This window comes from Theobroma cacao, chromosome 8 (assembly GCF_000208745.1).
Source record: "Theobroma cacao cultivar B97-61/B2 chromosome 8, Criollo_cocoa_genome_V2, whole genome shotgun sequence".
In the NCBI taxonomy this organism is placed as follows: domain Eukaryota; kingdom Viridiplantae; phylum Streptophyta; class Magnoliopsida; order Malvales; family Malvaceae; genus Theobroma; species Theobroma cacao.
Genome location: NC_030857.1, coordinates 3,069,128 through 3,081,330, shown reverse-complemented (window position 1 = coordinate 3,081,330; position 12,203 = coordinate 3,069,128). Strand labels below are relative to the sequence as shown.

The 12,203-nt window shown below is 38.2% G+C and overlaps 2 protein-coding genes across 2 annotated transcripts; one reads left to right on the top strand and one right to left on the bottom strand.

Moving 5' to 3' along the window:
• LOC18591774 (zinc-finger homeodomain protein 2) lies at positions 3,523-4,996 on the top strand. The gene has a single exon (XM_018126390.1). It carries the CDS (start codon positions 3,834-3,836, stop codon positions 4,605-4,607), a length of 774 nt encoding a protein of 257 aa, XP_017981879.1. The 5' UTR covers positions 3,523-3,833; the 3' UTR covers positions 4,608-4,996.
• On the bottom strand, positions 9,339-11,922 carry LOC18591772 (GEM-like protein 1). Its single transcript, XM_007018101.2, has 4 exons — positions 11,504-11,922; positions 11,296-11,397; positions 10,847-11,118; positions 9,339-9,857 (listed from the first exon to the last, which is right to left on the bottom strand). The coding sequence occupies exons 1-4, from the start codon at positions 11,793-11,795 to the stop codon at positions 9,678-9,680; spliced, it is 846 nt and encodes a 281-aa protein (XP_007018163.2). The 5' UTR covers positions 11,796-11,922; the 3' UTR covers positions 9,339-9,677.

Genomic DNA, 12,203 nt, shown 5'->3' with positions numbered 1-12,203 from the left:
AAAGCTTAAAATGCAGATGCAAACAGTGCCACTAATGGCGAAATGGGTGCGTGGGAGGCAGGGGTTAGGTATTATTGTCAGACTCAAAAGACAAAGTTTTAACATTTAAGACGGGATTTCCCATTGCCAAACGACGTGAAAACACTGAATCAATAATGCAAAATATGAATCTGTACGCCTAACCAATCTGATTTATCACCATCAAACATTTAAGTAAATTACTTATCGAATACGGCAGTGAATTCAAAGATTAAGATCCAGAGTGGCCGAAAGAAACAACTCTTCCATGCATGCAAGCAAAACACTGCCTTGACTTTAAAACCCTACTCGTGCAGGCCTAATATTTGAGTAGGGTGAAAACCCCAATATAAATGGTCCAGGACTAGCATTCATCAGAGTAATTAATAAAATAATACTTACTACACTTAAACACTTGTTTTTTTTATCATTGATCATCACATATAGAAACCTGGGTTTAATTTCTTTTCTTTTTTTAAGAAAAAAAAACAAAGGAAGGTCGTTCAATGTCCCCTACATATTAACATGTATTGACTATTGAGCTTTAGCTATGATATTTCTAAGTCACGATGCAGATGGTTTAACCTGCACAGTTTAGTTTTTGGAGACATCCGACTTCAATCCTAAATTTTGTTTGTCTTTGATTATGATACTTGATATATGCTACTAAAATAGGTTGGGCCCCCTGGGCTAAGTCTAAGAAAGGATGGGAATATGGGAAAAATGGTTAGCCAAGGGCCCATCTGTACAGTGTGGCAATCTTTGCACAAGAGATGGAAAACCGGGGACAAGAGGTTTTTCATTCAGGAAGGAAGGAAAGTTTAAAAAAAAAAAAGACTGCCAAAAAGCATGGAAATGGAAATCAAGGTCAGACCCTCTCTCTCTTCTCCTCCCCCCTCCCTTTCCTTTTCTCGTCTTGTCGCCATCCCTGTTCCCTTTTTCCCCTCAATTCTCTCTTATTCAACTCCCACATTAACTAAAGATTGATTGATTACAAAGAATCTTCCGTAATTGACAACGGTTAAAATGTTCTACTGTTCTGCAGAACGGGACGGAAAAACATTGCAAGTACGGATCTGCAGAATGTACACGAAATGAAATATACATAAACCTACGTTACTACGTACGGTATGCCCGCTCCTTGTCACTTCTTCCTGATTGGATTATCCAAATGCTTGAATTCTCTCTCTCTCCGTTTATACTGAGATTAGTTTGAACTTTTTTAAGTTTAAGTACATAATTAACTCCCAATTACTACTAAAATTAGTTGTCAAGCCAAAGGAGGAGAGCAAAAAGAAAGGGCATGCATCTCTGAGAAGAAGTGGGTTGGTTTCCCGCCAGCTGACATGAGAGTGACAGGAGTACGGTGAGACAGAGTCACGTCAGATATATACCGGGATTGGGAAAAAAAAAAAAGAAAGAAAAACGCGGGAGTGGGGCTGAGATGGGGCTGATGATGGGTGATGGATGATGGATCGATGATGGAAGGTATCACATGAATCACCCTGCACACCTGCTGAGATTTGTGTGGATGTTGTGGTAGCATTTAATCACCCCCCATCACAAATTAAAACTATGTTACCATTTTTTTCTTCTCTTTAATTATTGTTTCCGTTTTCCTTTGGACTGTTTTGTTTACATTTGTTATCTTACACTTGTTCAAGTACCAAGGTGTAACCCTCCGGCCCTTTCCAAAGTCCACTTTCAAATAATTACTAAATTTAATTAATCAGCATTTTGCTAGCCCTAGTGTTTTGGTGTTGTGCATGCACTTAGAATATGGGCAAACTAAGAGCCAACAAACTGTAGCTATTATCACTGCCCTCTTTGCCTTTTATTAATTATTATCTCTAAGAACGCGCTTAAGTGGGTGATTTGTAAGATTTGGGGTCGTCTGAGAAGAACATGATTGGTTTTTTCATCATAGATTTACGTAAGAAACACTTACCAATTTAGTATTGGATTGCATCATTTGTCAATCTCAGCTTTATATATATATATATGTAGATTTCAATAATCCGATTGAGTTGATGTGATCATGCGATAGATAAAACCTCTTGACAATGCTTCTTGTTATGTTATGAAATACGCAAAGGTTAATTTAATACTGCTAAATGCTTTAACTATAACTAAATAAGGAAGGGTTTGGATTAGGGCTTAAGGCCTAACATTCTGGGTTTTTGGACCTAACCGAGGTTGTGGGGAGGTTGCAGAGATCAACCTCGGTGTCCTTTGGCACCAAGTAGCATGTAGACCCAACCCGGGACCTAAAATTGACAAATTGCTGTCCTAATATAAGTAGGGGAAGGAAGAGTGGGGAGAGAGATCAGTTTCAGCGCAATTGCGTGGATGGGTACTGGCCCTGATCACCCGTATCATCTCTTTTGAATAAATAAGATTGTATTAATGATGTCACATATTACTGTCGGGGATGGGGGGCACGTAGGCAGCTGGCATTAATGCCACCAAATTTGTTTTTATTTTATTTATTTGTTTTATGTGCTTTTCCCCTTAATGCAATTCCGTGCACTGAGTTTTTCAAGTTGTGCTCCCAAATGTTGAAGCAATTCTCTCCCCTTTTGGATTAAGCAAACTCCTCTCTCCCAATCTTATCTATAATTCTATATCACGCACAACTTAATTCCTTCAGTCTTATTTGTAGAAATCTTTTCTCTTCCTTTACATGTAGGGGACCCATTGTGTATGCTAACTAATTTAATGGAAAATCATAAGCTCTTGTTTATATGAATAAGAATGGTAAGTTCATCATTTTAACATGGTGTGAGTAAGAAATAAATTATTACATTAATTCTTCTTTTAGATGTTGACCATTATAAACATTAAACAATGCTAAACATGAGATATTTGTGATGAGATGTGTTCCTTCATTCAATAGCAAGAAAAAGAAAGGGAAAAACTTGAACAATGTCTAATCGTGAGCTAGCATTGGATGGGAAGAGTGTTGAAGGGAAAGATCAAGACAAGTGAAGGATGATAATAAAACGAGGAATTTAGATTTACTTCATGTTGGGTCGCGGAAAGAGTTTTCCTATACTTTCTTTCATTCTCAAGGAAAAGGGCAGCCAATAAAATATAACTAAAGAAAAGCTTGTCCCACGTATCCAAACGCCACCTCTCCCTTTCAACCCTTTGCCCAACACAGTACGTCTCCTCCTCCTCCTCCCTACATCTCTCTGCTTTTCCATTACTTTTGCCATTTGCTCCCTGCAAAGTAATTCCCAGACTCGGTTTTACTTTTACCACTCCCACATACCATCTCTTAACAAAAATAGAAAAAGGAAGGAGACAAGAGTTTCAGGCCTAGCTAAGACAGCCAAAAACTTAAAAAGGGAAGGAGAGAGAGAGATAGATAGATAAAGAGGAAAAAGACAATTAACAAGACGTGAAATTTGAAATTTACGGTCAAAATAATCTGTAAAAAAGAGCCCCAATAGTTGGGGTAAATTAAGATAAAGAGGAAAATAGTTTTGCTTATTTGGTTTCACAAAATGGAAAGCACATGAAAGGCTTTCGAGTAAGACACCCTTTTTTTGCAGGCCAGGAATTCATGGCCACACTCTGCTCCTCTCTCTTATCTTCTCTTCTCAGCTAAACCAAAACAAGTTTACTCTCAAAACCCTCTCTTATATTTGTTTAACCTCTCTCTTCCTTTTTAATTGTTGGTGCTGGATCTGCTGAATTAACCTGGCCATGTAGATCTTCCCTATCAACAAAACAAGGCCAGGGAAAGAAAGGAAACCGAAATAAAAAACGAAGAGGGCAGCTGGAAAACGAAGAAGAAGAAGAAGCAAGAAATGGATTTTGACGAACACGAAGACCAAGACGAAGAAATGGGGATGGCTGTTCCACCGGGCTACGACTCACTTGGCAACTCACAAGCAGCTCTGTCAAGAATGGGACCCGCCAGCGGCGGTGAAGGTCCGGCGTCAGCAACACCAAGAAAAGTGGGATCCACTATAAGGTACCGTGAGTGTCTCAAGAACCATGCCGTGAGTATTGGGGGCCACGCTGTGGATGGATGCGGCGAGTTTATGGCGGCTGGTGAGGAAGGGACCCTTGACGCCTTGAAATGTGCCGCGTGTAACTGCCACAGGAACTTTCACCGTAGAGAAGGTGACGGTGAAGGTAATACTTATAACCCTCACCACCACCAGCACCACCCCCAATTCTCGGCCTACTATAGGGCGCCACCACCAGCGGGGTATCTTCACCTAACGCCACCTCCACAGCACAGGCCTTTGGCCTTGCCAGCAGCGTCAGGGGGTGGTGGGGGCGGTATTGCTGGTGGTTACAGCAGAGAGGATGAAGATGTTTCGAATCCTAGTAGCAGTGGCGGTGGAGGTGGAGGTGGAGGTGGAGGCAGTGGTGGATTGAAGAAGAGGTTCAGAACAAAATTTACTTCCGAACAGAAAGAAAAGATGCTGGAGTTCGCTGAAAGGCTCGGGTGGAGGATTCAGAAGCATGATGAGGCTGCTGTGGAGCAATTTTGTGAAGAAACTGGTGTGAAAAGGCATGTGCTTAAGGTCTGGATGCACAACAACAAGCACACTCTTGGTAAGAAACCCTAATTTTTCAACAAAAATGAGAAAAGAGCTTCACCATTGTTACTTGGGAAGAAGAAGAAAAACATCACAGAAGCATGTGATAATGGGAATGAGGAGAATCGCGATGTGAATTTAGTAGGATTGAACTAGGGTTCTCACCGTTTCTTTCTTTTTTCTTTTCTTTTTTCCAATCTGATTTTGATTTTTATCTAGTTTCTGTTATTATTATCAGTGTTCAGCGTAGGATGATGATGATGACCTCCAGTTTCTGATCAGTACATTGTTGCTAATTAATGGGCCATTGCTCAAACCAAGCATCTTCTAACTGTAGTTCTTTTGATTTCAAGAGTTGTCAAGTACCTTAGAAATCTCATCTTCAGTGCTTAGTATAATCCCATCTTTCCATCTGCTTACTACATGTTTGCAATTTTATATTCTCTGTCATCAAAACTGCACTCCCAGTTTGGAATTATAGCTTCTGCCTGCTGCTAACATTGAATTTGCTCAACTGTTGCGAGGAGATCGAGGAAGAAAAAAAAAGCTGATGAACTAATTAAGGTTTTGTAAGTTAGCATCATGTGATCATGATCATCATCATTCATCATCAAGGATTGAGAGTAATTCCAATTCGGATAAAACGTGTTTGGCATGCAAAGCTGCAATATTTTCTGTTTCTGTTTACACCTGTCACCTTCTCCTTTTTTTCTCTTCGTCTTGACCGCTTAAGCTTTTAGTATGCTTTACTCTCTCTCTCGCATTAATGTCCTTCAACCCACATTTTGCACTTCTAGACACTTCCTACTAGCTGAACATGTCTCAAAATCACCGTGAAAAGAAGTTGCCAAATGCGCTTTACAAAGGGGAATTTTCGATTTTCTTTTATCTTAATTTTTCCCACCAGATTAATTTCTCATCTTTCCATTAACTAATAATCTCTCCTTTTTTGTCGTTCTCATCGTTCTCTGTCTTTAGTGCGCACTCATCAAGCTTGATTATATACAGCCTTTGTGTTGCACACCCTTTTTCTCTTTATCTTTTCTTGGTTTTTAGTTTATTTCTCTTTTTTTTTCCTTTTCTTTGTTAACTTGGGGACTCACCTTCTCCATGACTTCACCTCGTTTCTTTGATGAAGCTTTTCTGGTGCTGAAAAAAATAAGAAAACAAATTTCGAAGAGGAACAGAGAACAAAATAAAGTTTGGAGTGGTTATTAACATGGCAGTGAAGCACAGTGTTTGCCAGTTTTATTGCAGTGTTGCAGACGTAATTCAGACTTCCTTCTGACCAAGGCCCGTGGATGGGACGTTAAAACACCTTTTAATATAAAATTCCCCGCCATACAGTTAATTTCGCTAATTAAATATTAATCCCATAATAACAACAATTAATGTTATATGTTACAACGTAAAACTAAATAAAAGCTGGGGCCTTCAAATTGGCAGTAGCAGTAGTTGAGAGGGTAGCAAAGATATAGAAAGAGTCTGAGAGATATGTAGGAGAAAAAGAAAGGAGAATATGTGGGGAAGAAACTCAACATGTTTGATGTTGGGGAAAGTCAGGTAAAGAGCAGATAGCATAGTGGAGAGTTGAAGCTGTCGGAAATAAGAGTTTCAATGAGCTTGGGTCTCAAGTTTTTGCTGCTTTTGGGTTGTCCCTGTTAAGGAACATGTGGGCTCTCTCTCCTAACAAAGGGAAACGGGAACAATATTAATTGCACTGACATTACAGCTATGCTGTTGTTTGTCTCAGTCTCGGACTTAGCTTCTCACCTAATGTGTCTTGTGTTCTTCAACTTCACTTCACTTCCACCACTAACTATTGTTCAAATAGATATTCCCACTGTGCTTTCTGTGATCAGTTTTTCGTTTCTTTCATCTAATATACTTACTACCAGCCTGCTCTTTCTTTTTCTGAATAATCTTAACTGTTTCGATTTCAAAGCAAAGGACCAAGTTATGCAGCAGCTTTTGTTTTCTGAGCACTGCTTCTTTTCATTGGGGCGGGAGTTTGAGAAATTTTGTGTGCCAGCCAGGGGTTTTCAACACTATGGCTGAAGGAGGGAACTCAATTCAGGCTACTTTCTTTGACTTCATTTTGTTACACAAATTTGACCCAAAACCTTGAAATCGCTAAATTCTTTTGTTTTTTTAATGACTTTTTCCTATTAATTTGATCATAGCCTGAAACCCTAATTAACAGTAAGCAGTCGTTTAACATTATATATCATCCCATGTTTAAGTTCTGAAACACAAGTTAAAGAAAAAGAATGCTCTCGCACAGATTAGCACATAACTTAGTCATTTAATTTTTCTGTTCATCTGAAAAGAAATAATACGTATATTATTAACACACTGCCTACGAAAAGAGAATATCTTATTGTTTTTAACTTATTTATGACTTACGAGAAAAAGATTTATAAGGTGTTTAAGAAAAATATTAAAATAGAATATGAATAAAAAATGAATTTTAGCTGAGCATAGTAATTAAGAACAAATAAAGATTGAAATTATGTAACAGATTTCTTCATTTATTAAAGTATATTTAATTTTAGTTCTGTATAAATTTCTTCATACCTAAACTCATATCATGTTACTATTGTATGTACCCATGACCCAAATATACAATCATGTGTCTAACAGTATTGATATGTACCTAACAGTTTTCATATGTACCTAAGATGATTAACAGTATTTATTATGGTTTGTACCATAATTAACAAGTAATTAATACATTAAAATATGATAAAACATTCAATATGAAATGAAGAAAATACTTAAGTTTCAATCTCAGGGGGTGTAGTAAGTAACAAATTACATGCAGAAAAGAAAAAAAAAAGAAAAGAAAGAAAGAAAGAAGCAATGATAGATATGAAAGGGATGATTGAGAGAGAGAAAGGGTCCTTCATTTTCTTCTCTTTTGTGGATTTTGATTTTATTTCTTTTCTTTTTTTTTTTTTGGTTCAANTTTTTTTTTTTTGGTTCAAGAAAGCAATCATTTTATGGGGGGGGGGGATGTGGCAGAAGCAAAAAAAAAAAAAAACCCAAAGGAAGAGACTTAGAAGGGGGAGAGGCTAGTGGTTGGAGAAAGTAAATGCTTATCTTTACAAAGGAAAAAAATGACTATTTTTGGGGGAAGGGTTAGGACCATAGAAATATCGCAATCTCATCCTTCTTCTTTAGGGCTCATTTGCTAACATTGCCTCCCTTCATCCCCTTCTGTTTTGTCAATTAGCAATTCAATTATATATTAAGAGTTAACACAAAAATAGAAAAAACCCTAGCAGGTAGGTCATTACAAATTAAGAAAGAATAATTATTGCTTCATGGATTCTCTTAATCTCCATTCATCTCTTAATTTGTTGTTAATTAATTACTACTACTACCATTTTTTTTTTACATTTTATGAAGGAATAATAAAAAGTAAAATGATATTGGAGTATATAAAACTGGGTAAATCTGTTTATTGATTGAGACGACATGTTTACAGTGTTGTACGTTTTCTGAACCCTAAAATTTCATCTTACTGCCTTCTAACTATTAGCTCCTTGTGTATTTCTTAAGGTTTCCAGTGCTTCTTCCATAACCTATGTCTGCTGATTCAGGATCATGGTACATGGTGATAATGAACACATGCACAATTACGAGCCACGACCATTACTCGGGATTTAAAGTTTGAAGAATATAAGAATAGCAGTAAAGAATTACTTCACCATTTTCTTAAATGGAGCTTCCTGCTTCTACCCATACCAGCCTCACAATACTCTGACCAGGATTTCCTTTCATTTTTTTTTTTTTGCATATAAGAAAAAAACGGCAAACTGAAGCTTAAAAATTTGCACACGTTCCCTAGGATAGAGTAGCTCAAAGTGATAAACTATGGTCCCCCGGCGATGGCAGGGTGGCCTATGATATGAATGTAAATTGAGTGTCATCTGCCATAAAATTGGTGTATGTTCCCTATTTCAGGTTTGCCAGTTAAGATAAAGACAGACGAAGCTGGCCAGGCCACAACATCTAGTCCTTCCTTCGGCCAGGGGTTTGGACCTACTAGTGGATCTGTCGGTTCCAACATATTTGGGCCAAATAAACCACCAACATCGAGCTTATCAACAAACTGGGGCCTTGCTGATAATGCACTGTTGCCTAAATAATGATCATAATAATCTAAAGTTTATGATTATAAAGCTTTTTTACTTCCCGTTGCTTGCAGGGTACATTACTATGTCACACCTTTTTCCTATTTACTTTCTGCAGTTTAGATTCTGTTTAATTGATATTTTACACCTTGCAGGGCTCCATCGTGCCTAGTTCCTCCACTACTAACTAGTAGCTCTGGCAATGGGGGCTTCCTTGTCCTGCAAATGTTACGTGATCATAGCAGGATTGAGGAATTGCTTTCAGATCAACGTGGAAGATCCTTGCCACCCAGATCCAAATCTGATGGCTGTTTCATTGGTGCATTTGTCTTGCAAGTTGTATAGATGCCCAACGTTCCAGTTTTGTTGCTTTCGACGGTTGCTAGGACAGAAGCAAAACGAGAGGGCCCGGATAAAGGATTTGGGTAATGGAACGAAACCCTCCCAGAAGAGAAAGAACGTAGAAACCCAAAACTCTACTCCAGTCCCCCATACCACATAAATAATAAGCACATCCAACAAACTTGCCAGAAACTAGCCAGACCAACTGACCAAGAGACTAGAGGCATCTTTTAAGTGTGAATATATATCTCATTACACACAATTTGAATAAAGACGGAGGGAAAGAAGGGAAGTTGCAGAAGATACTTAGAAAAGAAATAGTTCCATTATCTCACAATAACCTTTGCTAGTATCAATACTTTCCACTTGAAAAAGTACTAGTGTAAACGATCACATGAATAAGGTAAAACCATTTAACAAGCTGATACCTTACTGACAACTCACAAATACCACCAAGAATTGATGAATTTAAGAAACAAAGGAATATTACAGTGACTTCAAACAAATGCAATATATGCTATCTCAACTACCACAAATCTGGCTCAAAATATTTTATCTACATCAATTTCGTGATGAAAAGCACGTTTTGGGTCATTGTGTAGAGTTTGACTGGATCACATCATGAGCAACGGGGCTGCAATGCTCCTTGAAGATTTTTAACAGCACTGTCATAGTGTACAAAGCCCATGAACCAGAACTCATGGTTGTCAACTGATATAATTTGGATGTATTTCTCAGCTGTGTTGGCTTTGCTAACTGATGGATTCACTGCACTGAGCTGATGTAATGGAAGCACCACCTACAAGTAGAGTGGCGAGAGGACATAAAAATCACATTAATAACCATTAGAACAGGTTTAAGTAAAGATAAATGATTGATGATAGACAAGTATACTTATACAAAAAAGCACAGGTCTGTGTAATAAGAACAGAGCCAGCAGACTTTGACAAATCCCGATAAATCCAACAAAGGAAAATCAATATATCCTAGATTTTAATTGGTAACTTTCTAGAGCATTTGACAAGGACGCAATCAAGTAAAACAATTATCCTACGAACATGTGGCTCATGAACACATATGGCAAAATCACTTGAATTTTTAGATCTCATTTGAATTGCCTCAGGACAACTATTACAGGATGGCTTTTGACTGGGTTCTTCAGAATCATATGAGCCATTAAATTTAGCAAAGTTGAGGATGTCATGATCTATGTACAGATATCCAGATCAATCTCATAAAAAATATTCTACCTTTACAACGCATTAAGGTCCTTACCACCAACAATTTTCATTACCAACTCCTTTTAAATAAGTTCAATTAAACATAGCATCCACTACAAAATTATAAACCAAAAACTAGCACTACAGGTACCAAAGAATGCCAATAGAATAAGTCTAACAAGGTGATGAAGACGTTAAACAAGGGACCACAGAATTTCAGCAAATAACTGGGACAAGTAAGTCAACCGCGGTTGCAATAAGGATCTATGTTATTTAAAGTACAGCTTTTATGTTTGTCAACTTTAAGTGCTCCACTAATCCACATAGAACCATCAACTATTGAGCCTTCAACATTCTTTAAAACAAGTAAATCAAGAAAGGGACAGAACATTCATAATTCATATCTTGCAACAATATAAGGAACTGCCAAAGAATGGAAAATCTAACAAAAAATCCATTACAGCATAAAAAAACAGTATTAAGTTCATTGTAAATCGTCACTCATCAGTCTGTGCTAAACTTGACCAACAACTTGAAACATAGCGAGACACAACATAAGCCAATATACCTTATAATAGCTCCATTGAGTCTGATCACCAACTTGGTAAGACAGAGGATTGTCACTACAAAAAGCAAGCTTTGCGGTTGACAGATATAGAACTCCCATGACAGGACCAGCTGAAGTGGACAGGTAGCACGCATACGTCTTCAGAAGCTGCTCCTCAGGAACATTCTCAAACGTTTGTTGAAAGATCTTCTCATAACCACCTTCTGCAAGAACTTTAGTACTCTGTGCAATTCTTCCTACTGCAGCATCAGCAAAACTCGGCCCCGTTTTCACTGTTCCAAAAGAAAAAACAACAACAAAGTTACTTATAATACTTCATACTTTTCCATCAAATGGACACTATGTATTCAAAATACCCTTAGAAAACGATATGTCAATTAAAAGTCAAAATCAGTCATAGGCAATACAGAGAAATAAAATAAGCAAAATTGAAAGAGAGAAATAATTACAGTGTTGCCACATGTTCCCAGCTATCTCTTTCGCCTTCTTAGTATCCTCCGCTGCCTTCTTTCCCCATTTCCCTAACACATCTTTCACTGAATCCATCTTATCTGCTCAGAAAAAAGGGGGGGCTTCAATTTAAATACATAATTCGATAACTTCAAAATAACAATTTACTATGAATTGAAGCAACTGGAATCGTTGGAAGTGACTTACTCTTGACGGATGATGATTGAACCGGAGCGGGAGAAACGTAAGGATTCGACTCGGCCGGCATGCTGGTGGCAGCGCTGCTAGAGATCGGAGCTGGGCCTGGATTGGGTTGCGATTGGGAACCCACGGAAACGTTGGTCCAACTCTCCGGTGGAGGAGTGACGTCCTTCGGGTCGAGTTTCGGGTACGGAGCGTAATCAGAAGAGCGGGCTGCCGGTTGGCTTGACTCGGAGGATGTTGTTGACTGTTTGGTTTCGGGGACCTTGTTACGATCGGGCGAAGGCTGGCTCATCATTTCTTAGTGTTAGGATCAGACAAAAGGAGATGAAGAAATGGAAATTTTTAATTGGAGTTGGAAAGCTTCTGCGGGATGAGTCAAAACCGTGAAGGAATTTTCTAGAATTTATTCCTTGCGAGGTTTGAATTGTTGCCGTTAGTTTTCGTTTTTACGTCTTTTACCTTTGAACTTGAAGCGACCACTTGGCAGTTCGCCACGCGACAAAATGATATCCGGCCCTGACCGACATGGTCATTAGGTCTGGATTTTCCACTGCTCCTCTAGTATTAGGCCCAAAGCAGGAGCCCAACACTTAATTAGACCAGGGTTTGAATCATATCTTACGTATGGCCCAATAATTCTTCTAACATTCTATAATTCTATAATTCTGAGTAATCGATTCACATAATAATATAATAAATAATC